The sequence below is a fragment of the Triticum urartu genome, chromosome 7 (assembly GCF_003073215.2).
Source record: "Triticum urartu cultivar G1812 chromosome 7, Tu2.1, whole genome shotgun sequence".
NCBI classification, from domain to species: Eukaryota; Viridiplantae; Streptophyta; class Magnoliopsida; order Poales; family Poaceae; genus Triticum; species Triticum urartu.
In genome coordinates, this window is record NC_053028.1 from 643,213,524 (window position 1) to 643,229,168 (window position 15,645).

A 15,645-nucleotide genomic window follows, 5' to 3' on the forward strand; every position below is an offset into this window, starting at 1 on the left:
ATGCTTCTCATACTTCTGCTTATCAACTACCCTGCCACAATTCTGTTCATGGAACATGTCCCACAACCTTGACAAGCAATTCTGAAGAATTGGAGGCCAGGGCTGGTCAACCCACTCAGTAACACCACAGTTAACACCTTCACTCTGCATTTGAAAATTGTAATATACATCACTAAGTGCACTCAATTTCATAACAACAAATCGTATCAGACTAAGAAACTGAATGTGATGCTTAAGTAAACTGAATATGTTGTTTAATATAACTCAAACTATAACTGAAACCCAACCTGCTTGTACAAGTTCATTCACAAATATATGCTTCCTATACAAAAGCATATTTGATAGTAACCATATCCCTCAATACCTTAATATTGTGTGGGTTCAGAACATCAACTTGTCATCATAGTAAATACATGTGTGGGTTCAGATGAAAATGATTCCAATTAAGGTACTATACCTGCTGCACTAGACAACCATAGAAACGCCTTCCAGTTAAGGTTCCTTCAAATGCCACACACTTAATTGGCCTCATGTGGTGCATCGTGCAGGTGGGTTCAAAAAGCTCCACCTGGCCACAGAAAAGAGGCTCCACGGTGGTGTCAGGGGTCACCTGCATGAACACATCAACAAAATCACCTTAGCTTACAGAACCAGACATAGATCGAAAATCAATTCCCCAATCCAGGAAGAACCCTAACCCTAACCCTGCCTACTAAATAATAGTAACCAAAGCTTACTAAATAATAGTAACCAAAGCTTACCCTAGCTCACCAAGATGAACCCTAACCTAATCTAGCTCCTAGATTAACCCTAACCCTAGCTCAGCAGATCGAAAAACTTACCCAAAGAGCCATGTCCATGCTTGTGATGTCGCACTCATCCTCTGAGCTCGTATCCCCGTCATTCCAGGAAGGCATGGCGGCAGTGGAGCTTCAGCAGCGCAAGTCACTGCCGGCGTCGAAGAGCAGAGAGGAGAGGAGAGTGAGAGTGAGAGCAGAGATGAGTGCGGGCAAGGGAGCAGAGTGAGAGGGAGGGAGACGACTTAATGAGCGCACAAGCGAGTGCGGTCCGAGTAACGGCCGTTAACGGCCTCGCCGTCACGCGCGGCGCTAACGTGGCCTGACAGGCGGGCCCGGGCCTTCAGAAACGGTTTAAAACGCTAGCAACGGGCAATTTGGGTTTTTTGAGACAGCCGACGAGAAAAGTGGTAGGTATAAGTCACAAACAAAAAAGTGATGTTTTTTGGAACCCTAGCATGAAAAGTGATAGTTTTATAAGTTTTATACTATTTACTCATTCTCTCGAGATACACACTCATATACGTATATGGTTGTGAATTCAGACAAATTGTGTCACACCCACTAAAAAAATCACTCTTGACAAATATAATTCGTAAAAAAGAGACAATTATAATTCGTAAAAGCTTCTCACAAGCAAAGCTAAGGAGCTCTCGCATACTACGTCTCATTTGCCTATATTCCTGTGTGGCCACTAAAACACAACAGCCATCTCTGCACTCTGCTTTTCTGGTGTGATTTTGTATAATGCTTACACTCAAGAAACCCGGTATTTTATGTCACAAACTGCTAGACTAACTATACCCATGGCCAAACTCAGGCGGCATGTTGCCTCCTCCGATGCAAAGGCCAGGAAGATCTTCTCCCGTGTATCTATTCTTGCCACCATTATGGTTCTGAAGTCCGACAAGCTATGACTACTGCGCAGATCAAAGCTAGCTATTCACACATTTGGATCACTGCTCGTCTCGATCTGCAGAAAGCCGACAGCAAGAGCGGTGGTAAGCACGGGTATAAATATCAGTTAATGTTCTCACTAGAGAAAAAGAGAAGCGACAAAGTGAATCTCTAACATTTTGTTGGTAACGAACCTGAATGATCAGACGATGTGAACGCCGGATTGTGGAGGCTGCCCTTGTTGCTGCCTATCACCGCTGTTCTCGCTCATGGCGTTACTCCCGGATCCTGGATGCTGACCTTCGTTCGCGGGCTGAGGGTGCGCCTGGGCTAACAGTTGGCTCCTCCTCCTGGATCTCCACCTCATGCACTCTACTAGCAGTGAGTTTGTACTGATAGCGATCCCGAACCCGGTGAATGATGACAGTAGGACCGCAAGGACTGCATTCACTCTTAGCTGCAAGTTTGGCGATAACATTAAGAGGTGCTGTAAAGGCGTTGTATCTGCATCGGATGTAATTATGGGAAGAAGCTTCATACCACGTTGTAAAAGATATGAGCAAACAGGATCACGATAGCAAACTGGAAGGATGCATAGGCCCATAGGTAGCTCTTGGTCACTGCAGGAGCAAAGAAGATTCGGATTATAATGTTGACAAGAAGTCCACTACCTATAACAGATAAATAACCCACAGCAAATTGGCGCAACAGTTCAACTGCAGCACTACTGGAATCGAATGTGCCACCATTGACACTTGTTATACATTATAAACTTATGATTTACTCAAAATTTTCAGCAAACTCAACACCAATTTGAGTTAGAAATCGGAAGGCGCAGTAGTGGAACACTAGAATTTTGGTCTTTCACTGCATAGACAACACTGAAAAGCCTGTTTACTATCTCAAATTCTCAATAAAATATCTAGTATTCGTCATGCTGGAAATGCCTCTGACAGTAGCAAAAATGCTTACTTACCCATAGTAGATGCTATCATGGAAGAAAGGAGGCCCAACACACATGAGAAAGGCAATGAGATTGCCAGTGCACGTGACTGCAAATCAGTAACCTGTTCCAGTGAAAGAGTAGATGCAATTTAGATGGCTTTCACAGAGCTGGAAAAAAGGTTGAGTTACATTCAAGTGAACTGGTAAAGAAACAAGCAAGGAACACATACCAGAAGTTGTTCCAAGAAACAGAAGTAGGCAAGCATGCTAACCATCACTAAAATTGGAATGTCCTGCCAAAATCTGTAAGAAACTGGAAGTATCAGATTTTGCCAAACATGCAAACTCATCAATCAATATTTATTATATTGTTGTTTCCTAAATTCTAAGAGTAAATCAATCACAAAAATTACTGGAAAACACATTTGAAAATAGTTTTCCCTTCTCTGTTTCAGAAAGTGTACATAACCAGGAAAAAATAGTAGCATTCCTACCTATCAATCTAGATAGCATTGAACCTAAAAATACTCTGTATTTGCGAACCAAACTATTCTCTCAGGCATTCTTACCTGTACTGTTGAGCTGCTCTTTGCTGAGCACCATTTGCTAGTCGCCTGGTAACAGTCTGTGTCGGAATTCTCAACAGAGTCACAGGCAGATTCTTAACTTCTTGTCTGCAGACATCACATATCTTGTTACCCTTGATGCTAAACCATTTGACGGCACAATCTTGGTGCGCGAGTGCGAGCTCTCCTTTGCAGCTGCACTCCATTTTAAGTGTTTCCCCGCCTTCGTTTAGTTCAACAAAACAGATTCTGCACACGGCCTCTTCTTCAGGAATATCTTCACCTCCTTCTTCAGAACCTGACAAGGATGACTGGAATGAACAAATGCTGCTTCTGGAAGGAAATGGTTTGGTCTAATAAAATACCAGAGTAAAGGTTTAAAGAGAGTAGATACCGTCAACTGTTTCTTCAATGACATCAGTTGGTGCAACTGTATCAGCTGGAACAGGTCGCGGAGTTGCTGGAATCACACGGATGACACCCAATGAATCTGCTCTCCTCAAACTCCTGTTTTTGCGATTTCCTGGCACTGAAAGTGATCGCCTAATTTGTGCTTGAACTTCTTGTTTCTGTCAACATCATAAAACACACTTTTTAAAAAATAGGACCTTCGTAAAACTGCAATGCTTAAGACAGTGCAAGGCCCCATTTGCAACTGGCCCGTGTAAAAGGTATATAATCTTGCATTTATCTGGATACAGCAGAAAATATGAATGTACTTACGGATGTAGTTGGGTGGTCGACTATCTGAATTCCCGGAGAAGCTTTATCAGAGGTTCCAACAGGTGTGACTGGCAAAGAATAGGTACGTTTTGCCGATAATGAGTTAATGACCTTTCTAAAAGAGAAAGATCCTGGTTGAGTTGGATTATCTTGCGACCCTTCCGACGCCGTCCCAGGAAGTAGAAGGATTGTCCGGTCACCTTCCTGTGTTGAATTCCTTAACCTGAAACTCTGCTGCTTGATAGATGATTTTGGTCTAGCTGAATTAGGCCTTGGTGGCAGTCCAGCTCTTGTTGAACTGGGGCTGGCGGATATATTAATCCTCGTTGAAGTAGGTATATGGTTATCCAAGGTCCTGGTTGGTATTTGCAAAGAAAGGTTTGGCCTTCGCGAGTTGTTCCCCTGTGCACCTTGGGCAGTGTCATCCTGGTCATGCACCTACATGGTCAAGCAAACGGTACCGTCATCAATTGAGCTTGTAAAATTAATGGACTAGATAGAAGAGCAAGGCGTCCATCTCTTATATCTAAAGACTAAAGAAGTAAGAGATGCATAATGATTCTTGAGCTGATACACTTAATAAAGCTCAGGGCACTCAATTTAGCTTGTAAAAACATGGAGTAGCACCATCAGATGTTCTCTTTCAGTGCTCTTCCACATAGTCTAGAACTCTAAATTCAGTAATTCACTGTTAAGAAACAAGAATCTGAGGAGTGTGACAGCACCATCACCATGACCCATGAGTCTATGAGGACCATGGCTTAAAATAAAATACCTACCCGAATAATCATACAATTTGTAAATTGTAATGCTAATAATTGAAAGCTGGTCCTCTATTCCTAAGGCATCAATGTATCCAACTGTTTTTCCTTTTCTTTTTGTGATGAACAATTTATCCACAGCTAACTATGCAAAACAATCACACTTGTAGCCACATGGACAGACACACATCGAGCAAGCCGTTTCAGTGGCGCAAATTCTTGAGAAACTGTCAGGAAACCTGATAACAGACGCTAGCTACTGCTATAGTTATAGGTCATGCGAGGACAGTGACAGACGGGCATGGAAATCATGGTAGGCACACATGGCCCGTTTTTGACAATTGAGGAAAGCCCCTTTTGTAAAAGCAAAATATCAAGAAGAAAATCGATCCTCCACTAGCAATTGAACTTGCGACGACAGAAAAAAGGGAAATCAAAGGAGCGCCCAAAGATTCGCCCGGCGCAGCCGCGATTCACCGCGAAAACTCGCATCGGCATCTCCCGAGCAGGAGCAGGCGAAAAATTAACCGAGCACCGAATTGTCCGCAGAATCTAACGGGAAACAGAGCCGAGCAATCAGTACTCCTAGATGGTGAACGAACTCTGCGTCCCGGCGGCACAGCACAGGTACGAGCAGTCAGCAGAGCGCCGCAGAATTTGCGCAGAAAAGCAAGGGAGGTAGCCGAGGCCGGGGCATAGAGGAGCGGGGGTGGTCGGGATCTCACCGCGCGGTCGCCGGGGCGTGGCGGCGCCGGCCCGTCGGCGCGGTCCATGGGCGCGGGGCCGCGGACAATTCGATGCGGTGCGTTTGGCGCGGAGCGAGAGGCTGCGTCCCGATCCGGGGGCGAGAAGCGGAGAGCGAGGGGGGAAGGAAGGAGGCGTGGCGTTGTCGTTGGGAAGCAGCTGCACTGCTCGAGGCAGAGCCTACTCTGGTAGAGTAGGCAGGGGAAGTCCGGCGGAAGCAGAGTGCGGGTGGCCCTTTTTTACCATTTCGCCCTCGGGTTTCCTACTTATCGAGAAAACCGGAGCCACACCCACACCCACCTCAGGCTCTCGCTCTTAAGTCTCAGCAAGCAAACTCGTCTAAAAAAACAGAAAAAGTCTCAGCAGTCAGCAAACAACTGTATAGTATAGGTGGCAATCTTTCTTTAAAGAAGCAATATAAGCGCTCAATAAAGTACACGGAAGAGTACACGACACTGTTCGGAACGTGCCCATAATAAGTACGCCCGCAGGATGTACGTATTCATTCATTACTTCATTCTGCAGCAAGCAACCTATACTAGTGTATTGTAGTCGAGCTGCAAGGTTGGTAATAAGCAGAGAGAGTAGCACTGCTAGTATTGCTGCCAACCCGAGGTTAGGTTCGTATACTGTAGCCCGGCCGTCAAATCTCGGAGCCACACCACACCAGTGGATTGTGCAGTGATAATCCGCAGGAAAAGTGGGTTGTGCAGTGGCGGAAATGCCTTTGGTCGAAAATGACCCGCCGTCTGTAGTCTCTGCTCTGGGCCCGTGGGAAAGAGGCGCGAGGGGTGTGAGCCGAGAAAAGCGGCCGCCTCTCCGCATCCGCTGCCACGGGCGCCGGAGAAATGAAATCCTTGGACCGGCTCAGCTGACCTGGCTGCCTCCGAGACTACGTACTACCTGTGCGTGCGCCGCTGCCACGGAAGCGAATGCCCCGCGGGCGGTGGGTTCGGCGCATCGCGTGGTGTGGGGATAGGCTCGGCCGCTCGTGTTGGTCGCGCCGCCGCCGCGCACGAGGGGGGTCGAGGGCGAGCGGCGAGGGACGGTTCAAGAACGGCGGCGCTCGAATCGTGCTTCAATGACCGGAGTACGTACAAAAACAAACTAGTCCGTCCAAGGAACTGATCGGCTTTCTTCGCCGTGCGGTCGATTTGGCAGCCGACATGCATGCTCGCAGCTGCAAGAGCACCCGAAACAATGCGATATTGGCCAACCTTGGTCTGCTTTTTAATTTCTTCCCGGAGCGACGGACGGATCGGCTTTGCCTCGCGCTTTACGCGACAGTGGCCGCTTACTCGGACAGCGCTCCGCTCCCCCGTCTATTCTTAGCTTAATCAGCCGCTTAATCGGCAAGGTTTAAAGATAAGTTTGTCGTCGGCCGCCCATTGTGGAGCCTGACCGACGAGCACCACCGCTTTGAATTGTGACGCGGACACGCTGCTGTGACATGGACAACCGGGCATATGTATACTGACACGCATGAAGGGGTGCGCTTTTTCTCGTTCAAAAACGTATTATTGACAGCGACAACTAATTAACACGAAATCTATGAGTCGAAAACTAGTTAGGTGAGTTGATCGAGTCATCAGCGTTTTCTGGAAGACCATGACGTCTGGGCAATTACCGTGGTTGCATCGATGGTCATTTCCATGTGGAACCATCCAATTGATGGACACAACTATATATATATATATATATATATATATATATATATATATATATATATATATATATATATATATATACTAGTATAAATGCCCGTGCGTTGCACCGGGCAAAAAAGCATATAGGGTTCTCTTGTTAATAAATCAGGCCATATTCGCATGCATTGAAACATTTTATAATCCAGACTATGCCAGTTCAAAATTGACACCATGGGTGCCCAAAACTCTAGAGTAGAAAACCAGCATGATATGCACGTCTACCATCATGTACATCTGAATATAGCTCGTACTGTGATGCTTTGCTAACAGGATGAAAAAAATAGTGCAGCTCACTGTTACATATCACTAACCATAAATGACATAGAGCAAGAATCTTGTTCATATTAACAGTGATCATAAAATTGAATTTATATGTACTAATTTGTGGTCACTATAAGAGATGACTACACACCAGAAGAAAACAAAAAAGTATATGTGACTAAACCATATCAGATTGATTACTATTTGTATGGTTCGTCCATCCAATGTATGCCTGATGTGTAACAAAAAAAAATTTGAATATAGTATATGCTCCAGTTTTCATCACTGGAGCACCATATAGGGATCACATTCATATGGTTTGAGGTGCGGGATTCTAGATATTGAATGCAAGCATCATGCCAAATATCAACTAGAGAATCATGTGTTCCAATGCAACAGTACTACTATAGTTTATCCTATTGGTTCTAGTAGTTTATCATATATAGTTCTCACAAAACTAACTGGATAACTATGCACATCATTTTCGATACTGTTGGCATGCAGGCAAAAAGAATCAAATATTCAGTTCTAGGTGCAAAAAGAATCAAATATTCAGTTCTAGGTGCAGATAAGTGTGATGTATTTTAGCCACCACGACAAAGCAAAGAGTTATTTGCTAAAATTGACTTACATATCAATATGTTGAGTGAGCGCTGCACCAAAGAGCACATATAATTAGTACAATACTGGAAGCTTTGGCTAAAAAGAAGGTTAACCTCTACTATCGGTCAGCTCTGCTGCACCAGAGAATTACAAACATGGACATGATGAAATAAGGAACCATATAGGCGTATTACAAGCATGAGTGTGAAGCAAACATATCTTAGTTGTGGGCTCTAACCACTGAAAGGAACATGATAAGAGTATTTGAAAGAGATTAAATACTTGAAGCATCTATTTTTTGAACCTTGACATTTTAATTCTCAGCACAACCTCCAAACCTGTTGTTGCAACATAAGATTTGCCTATGATCTCAGTTGTAACAATTCTCTGTTCTAACACAAAATCTGCAGCAAAACAACAACAATCAGTTGTGAGTAAGATGAGAGAGACATGTGATCTGCCAAGGGCATATGGGGTGAGAGAAGTACTAACGGAGTGGTAGGGAGATGAACTTCAGGCAGATGGTTTCTAGGAGAACTGTTGTAGGTGTGGATTCCTGAAGAAAAACAAATGGTCCATAACAATTCATGTGCAGTTGTGCAGTGATTCAACGCTAGGAGATTAACTACATGTAGATGAATCCACCATGAAGCTGGGATTTGGTAGAGGAGAGATGGGGCAGCAAGGTAGATGGAAGCAGGAAGGACATTAGTGGAAAATATATCAAGTTAGTGGAACCATAGTGTTACACCATGTTGTTCTACAACATAAACAACAACAAATTATCCAAAGGTTGAGTAAAAATGGTCCAATGTTTAATATAAAAATCCAAAGAAGCTATTGCACCGAAAGTAAACATTTTAAGGTAGAATACTAAGCATAAACTGCAGGGTTAAGGTAGCATTATTTTTGGACACTGCATCTTATGGATACCGCAAATTACTTCCAGAAAGTATCTCTGATCTAAATTGATACGCGGAGAAAGAGAAAAATATACCAACCGCCTATATAAGCTGGGACAGAACAAACTCGTCCATATCATGTAGTCCAGTAACTACAATCATCCAAAGCAAAGTAAGAAATAGAAGTACCATAAACACATGTAAGATGGTTATCGGCCACTTGTCTAGCAATGCAAGCTTACTATCAGGGGCGCCATCACATACAATCAAGTCCGCTTTACATCCATCAAAATGCCTGATACCGACGCCAAGGCTGCATCGTTTTCCTTCCGGAGCAGATCATGGTCCGGGACATCATCCGCAGCCACAAAGTCTCCATGAGCTTTGGAAACGTTGGCTAGTTCATGATCCAGCCCATTGTTTGTCCTTCCGACAGCCCTGATGTGATATTTACTCAACGCAGATTTAATATCAACAATAATTGGGTAGGACAATGTTCTGCTTACGAATCAGCCCCTAGCTCCTTTCCCCACTGCATAGTCGATCTCCACCACAAGGGAGCCTCAGAATACGTTATTCAGTCAAACCAGAATAGCGCTGGCTTCGGCCTCCTCGACAATTATGCATACGCCCAGCTGCCTATCGGCAAGCAATTTTTGCATTATCTCTGGTATTCCATGCACATAGTTAGTGTGATTATAGCATTGTAGGCAACAAAAAGGAATCCATATGTAATCTGAATCTTCACTGAACTTTTTAGGTTTGACCATATAGGAGCTCGATCACACAAAATTCGACAACTCAAACTTTTACCCTTACCTGTCCACATCATCCATGGCATATCCTTCACATACTTGACTTCACATTGAGACGGTTCACCACCTTCATCTCACACGACTTGTCACACTGCATATCCATGAACCAATCCAGTTAATGTTCGACGACTGAGAAAAAAATCAAAGTAAATCGATGGATGCATGAATAAATGGATTGATGCATTGCAACGGGAGAAAAAAAATCCACACACACACCACCAAGCTCTAGGACCTTTGCCTCCGACATGGCAATCAAGCATACTTGGCGCCCATGGCAATGGGTCCCATGATGATCTTGCCCCCCTGCGGCACAACGGGCGATGTCGTCGGCAAGTCAAGGCAGCGGTGGAGCAGGCGCGACACGGCTGCCACGAGCTGCTTGGTCGCCTTTCCTCAAATTCAACACAACAACAAAGGGAACTTGGCTAGAGATTGCAATTGAACACTTAGCTGCTGCAGAGATGACTAAAACTTTCAAGAATACAAATTTGGCTGTGCATTACAGTGGGAAATACAGTCTATATAACGGCGAAAACAGGCAAGGAAAAAGAATAGGAAATGATTAAAAAAAATTATTCCTGACAACATCCTTTTGCCCTGCATCACATATTGTAATGATGTCACAAGCATGCTCTTGACGACAACGATTCACATGTGCTGGAGACCTGCAGAGGATGGAGAAAAGAAGGGCAAAAGAGGAAGGCTTGTATCTATCAAGCATAAATATTTACTGAATAAAATCGAGCTAATCTGTACCAACTTGGGCAGGATTGTCGAATAGCTTCCTCTTATATAGCATATACATCAGAAAATCCAGCACACCAAATATATACATATTTTTAGCAATGACACAGAAATCAGATTGTTTCAAAGATAGTGAGGATCGACAGAGGGTCTTGAAGAATTCTGACAATGTATACCGTAATAGGTTACAACCTCCATCACACATCTAATTTTATCAAATTGACAAGGAAAGTTATAGGAATTGTGGCCTAAAAATTGGTTCCATCTAAATCTTGGTATATTCCTGTTTGAGATCGTTTATAGAATCAATAAAATGTAAGGACATTAGGGAGATCAAGGATCAAAGATCAATTAAGAAAATCATGGATGGGGGAATCATACTTACCTTGTTAAGAATGACACCGATGGAATTAGTGAAGGGATGTGTGGTACGCAGGCCAATGGATCTGTGCGTCCTTGATATACACATCTACATACATGAAGGTTGCTGGGTTGGAACTTGAAAGGAGATTAATTCATCTGTCGACCCCACATACATGAACACAATTTTGTAGATGTTGTACCTGGACCTCCTGTAGGATTTGGAGGAGGTTGTCGGCGATCCAGGCATTGAAGTCCTTCCGCGACGACGACGCTTCACGGGGAGGATGCGGAGGATCTCGGAAAGCGCGGGGCAGCCGGTGTAATCCTCCACGAGGGAGGCTCCACCGCCGCTGTCCGGCGGCGCGCGGCAGTCGGCGCAGCCAGCGCAGAGCGTGGCCCGGTGGGCGCGATTGGGCAGCAAGCCCGTCGGTCAGTCACCGGAGCCGCCATCGCCGGCGACTGCCTCCCTCACCCTGCGTGCACCCCTTCTCCTTCTCCTTTCTTCCTCTGTCTCCTCTCTCCCTCAGGCCCTTGTCTCTCCTTCTCTGGATGAGCAGGACGCCGCTGGCACCGGAACAAGCCGCCGCACCACCCGCCAGATCGGTCGACGCCGCGCACGCATCTGCCCGTCTTCCTCAAGCCGCCACCGCGCCTCGCGTCGCCCGCCGGCCGCCTGCCGGTTCCCGTGGGTTAGGCATCTATATCGGGTTGGGAGAGGGGAGGGATCGGGGAGGATGGTGGTGGTCGCCTCCGGTGCGAGGCGAGGTCGAGCGGCGGGGTGGCCTGCGCCGGTGCCAATCGAGGCGAAGCGGTGGGGGCGATGCACACCTGTTCGGGACCTTTTTTTCTATTGTGAATCGTTTTTTCACTTAGGGACGTGAGTGCAGGTTGAATACCTAAAACAATAGGGACTATTTCGCAAAAATGCCGTGACGGTGAACCCGAAGACTCAATCCGTACTTTATTATTACTAGTAGAAATGCCTGTGCATTGCAACGGGCGAAAAAATTACAAAACCTGCTTCGTGTGCCATTTTTTGCGAGTATAACTTCCAATCTATTCATCAGCTGTCAAGGTAGTACAAAGAACACCAGAAGTAAAAAATACATCTAGGTCTATAGATCACCTAGCGGCTAGCAACGACTGCTTACACTGGAGCGAACCAAGGCGCGCCGCTGTATTCGCGCCTCCCTCATTGAAGCCAGGCAAACCTTGTTGTAGTAGACAGTCAGAAATAATCGTGATAAGACCCATAGGACCAGCGCACCAGAACAATATCCGTCACCGATGAAGAGTAGTGTAGACCAGAAGGATCCAACCTGTAGAAACACAAACACAGACGAACGAAGACAAGATCCACGGACCGAACCCACGAGATTCAATTTTAACAAACATCAGTAATAAGGTTACTCTCCTATTGTCGTTTGGAGCATTAAGTGTGGACGTAAAGAAGCCATCATAACTTCCTTCGTCTGTTGGAAGAGTAGTGGTGCATAAAATAGTTTGTCAATCCGTTTTATATTTTGCTTTTCAGAAAAACACGAATATTTCTTTTGAATTTTTAACAATTTTAGGTTCTTTCTCTAAAAAAATCACGCACACTTTGAAGAGATCAGAATCGAAGGCACGCATCTCTTTCCGTTCCATATCACAAAAAATACTTTCCTAGCAAAGAATCTTAACATGCTAATATGCAAAAAGTCTTTTGTACCATTACAATATTTCTTTTGGATAAACTAATTTTGTCAAAATTCGCAAATACGAATCATATGCATAGCAAGCGCAACTTCATACATAGATCTATTCATCGCCCACACTTGGTCGAATCCATCATTACCGCAATTTAGTTAATCCAATTAATTGGAAAGCAAGGCAACATTACTTAAGTCAGATATTAAAACTACACAAAAACAAATAGTAATTATCTATTTTTGCCGAGTTTGAATATTGTACTACAAAACAACCAAATAAATTATTGTGACAGTATTTATCTTACTTTGCACGCTTTTATATACACAAGACATACTTTGCAAGTATTTGTTACCGCTCATATCACCCTAGAAATAGGTTAGATATGTATATAGTACGGTGCATCTGGAAAACGCAGACTTTTTAGTTACAGAAATGTCAAATGTGTAAGTGGCAAATTATAATTAAAACCAATTATCAATCACAAATTTACAATTATTGTAAGTTTGACATTATAAAAAACTGAAAGCTTTTGGCAAAAATGCCTACACAAAAAGATAATAAATATATCTAGTAGACGTGCAAGTTAGCTAGCTAGTTTTTTTTTCGATCAATATAGCTAGCTACTCCCTCCGTTCCTAAATATTTGTTTTTCTAGATATTTCAACAAATGACTGCATACAGAGCAAAATGAGTGAATCTACACTTTAAAATATGTCCAATACATCCGTACATTTGAAATGATACAAATATTTAGGAACGGAGGGGGAGTAGGTTATAGCGCTGCTAATTGCTAGGCTAGCTAGTTGATTTCCTCTACACTTCCACGTCGTGGACTACTTGTACACATCGTCATAGCCTGCTGCACTTTGCACACTGCCGCTGGCAGTGAATGGATTATCCGCCCCTACTTTCTTCCCCGCGCACGCGCACCTGCTCTTGGCCGCCCCGCGCCCTGCCCGCCCAGACGGCACTCGCCGAGCAGCTCTAGCTCGTTTCTCTGCATATCGTATCCTCGCTCTCTTTAGTATTTCTGATGAATCTCAGAGACGGGCTCGGCCTGCCCTTCTTCTTGCCAAGTTCCTTCCTAGATTTTCCTTCCCGTTGTAGAGTTTATTCGTTTGCTTCCTCTTCTCACTTCTGGGTTTTGTTCTTTTGTTCGGTCATGATCGTTTGCTTGCGGACTTCTGGTACGGCAAGCCCGCCGATGTATGAAAGTTCGTGTGGTTAAGTTCGAACTGACGAGGTGGGACTATTATCCCGATAGCAACTTTGTTTCGCAGCAATAGCAGACTAGCTGAGTCGGTGTTTAAAAAAGATTTGTGGACCAAGCCCAGTACAGCCCATACGAAGACGGACGGACCTGTCGCTAAACTACTTTAACTGGGGCGCTGCAATTTGAGCGTAGTCAGCAGCTAGCCCATGTGGTTGGCGTCGCCGCTACGTAGCGTGAGGTCTTGAGATCAAATCCAATGCGTGCTGTTTTGTTTTTCGTGAGGTCTTGAGATCAAATCCAATGCGTGCTGTTTTGTTTTTCGTGCCATTTTTACGTGTTCGTTTCCTTGTTATGGGCCGGCCCGATTACGTACGCGAGCTCTCGGGGAATAGTACCACCTCGTAGGAACCCCTCAAAAAAAACCATCTCGTAGGAGGAACCGGCCAAAGAGAGAGGAAGTGAAAAAAAAAGATGACGGTGAACCCACGGAGTCAATCCGTGCTTTATTATTAAGGAGAGATATGTATATATCATTCAATCCGGTTTATATTTTACCTTTCATTATAGAAAATTTATATAATACTAATAATAAGTTAAGATTTCCCATCATCCTGCAGGAGCGTGCATCGTGTGACATGCTGGCTAGCTAGGTGTTGGCAGTAGTGTTTGCAGTAGTCTGGTCTATAAGACATGATGGTTGCTAATAATGGAAATCGGAGAGGACACTCTCTTTATCAAAAACAAAAAGGAAAACTAACAAGTTAAAAGGGTTTAAGCGTCATGCATTTGCTCATGGAGTTGTTGGTTACAATTGTTATGCAGGTGTTTGATTGGTGTGTTTCAATCTCTTAATGCGTGATGCAACTTGAAAAAGTTAAACAAAAAATAATACGTGTAATATAAATTGAAATGGAGGGAGTGCATTTCTTATCTCATGTATGTGCACTGTTTTGTTTTTCGTGCCATTTTTACGTGTTCGTTTCCTTGTTATGGGCCGGCCCGATTACGTACGCGAGCTCTCGGGGAATAGTACCACCTCGTAGGAACCCCTCAAAAAAAACCACCTCGTAGGAGGAACCGGCCAAAGAGAGAGGAAGTGAAAAAAAAAGATGATGGTGAACCCACGGAGTCAATCCGTGCTTTATTATTAAGGAGAGATATGTATATATCATTCAATCCGGTTTATATTTTACCTTTCATTATAGAAAATTTATATAATACTAATAATAAGTTAAGATTTCCCATCATCCTGCAGGAGCGTGCATCGTGTGACATGCTGGCTAGCTAGGTGTTGGCAGTAGTGTTTGCAGTAGTCTGGTCTATAAGACATGATGGTTGCTAATAATGGAAATCGGAGAGGACACTCTCTTTATCAAAAACAAAAAGGAAAACTAACAAGAAGTTAAAAGGGTTTAAGCGTCATGCATTTGCTCATGGAGTTGTTGGTTACAATTGTTATGCAGGTGTTTGATTGGTGTGTTTCAATCTCTTAATGCGTGATGCAACTTGAAAAAGTTAAACAAAAAATAATACGTGTAATATAAATTGAAATGGAGGGAGTGCATTTCTTATCTCATGTATGTGCACAGTTGTCGATGTTATTATGTACACTATAAGCGGCTTACGCTTCACCACCGGACCTACTAGAAGCTCTTTGAGTATAATATGATTGTATAAAGTGTTTTTAAAGACGCGTGAAATTTGTTTTGTGCTTTAAAGTTGTGATTTATTATCTCAATTAAGCAATAAAAAACTATCATATGCTAACTCGATAAAATATATGAATAAATACAAATTAACAAAACTCGCATGTATCCTGGGCCCAACTCTAGCCTCTTCTACCAAGCGTACCGAGTTTATAATCGAAAAACTACTTCACATACTGGGATTTAAATTTAACTATGTTAATGTGA

General features: G+C 43.8%; 1 protein-coding gene and 1 long non-coding RNA gene across 2 annotated transcripts; both read right to left on the bottom strand.

Moving 5' to 3' along the window:
• Positions 1–1,362: 1,362 nt before the first annotated feature.
• On the bottom strand, positions 1,363–5,668 carry LOC125520635. Its single transcript, XM_048685599.1, has 9 exons — positions 5,415–5,668; positions 3,929–4,366; positions 3,600–3,774; positions 3,209–3,503; positions 2,870–2,942; positions 2,671–2,761; positions 2,235–2,314; positions 1,889–2,151; positions 1,363–1,770 (listed from the first exon to the last, which is right to left on the bottom strand). Exons 1-8 carry the CDS (start codon positions 5,460–5,462, stop codon positions 1,897–1,899), a joined length of 1,455 nt encoding a protein of 484 aa, XP_048541556.1. The 5' UTR covers positions 5,463–5,668; the 3' UTR covers positions 1,363–1,770; positions 1,889–1,896.
• A 4,624-nt stretch (positions 5,669–10,292) lies between these two features.
• LOC125525034 lies at positions 10,293–11,178 on the bottom strand. The gene is made up of 2 exons (XR_007291115.1): positions 11,028–11,178; positions 10,293–10,933 (listed from the first exon to the last, which is right to left on the bottom strand). It is a non-coding gene; the product is annotated as an uncharacterized LOC125525034 (long non-coding RNA).
• Between the last annotated feature and the right edge of the window lie 4,467 nt (positions 11,179–15,645).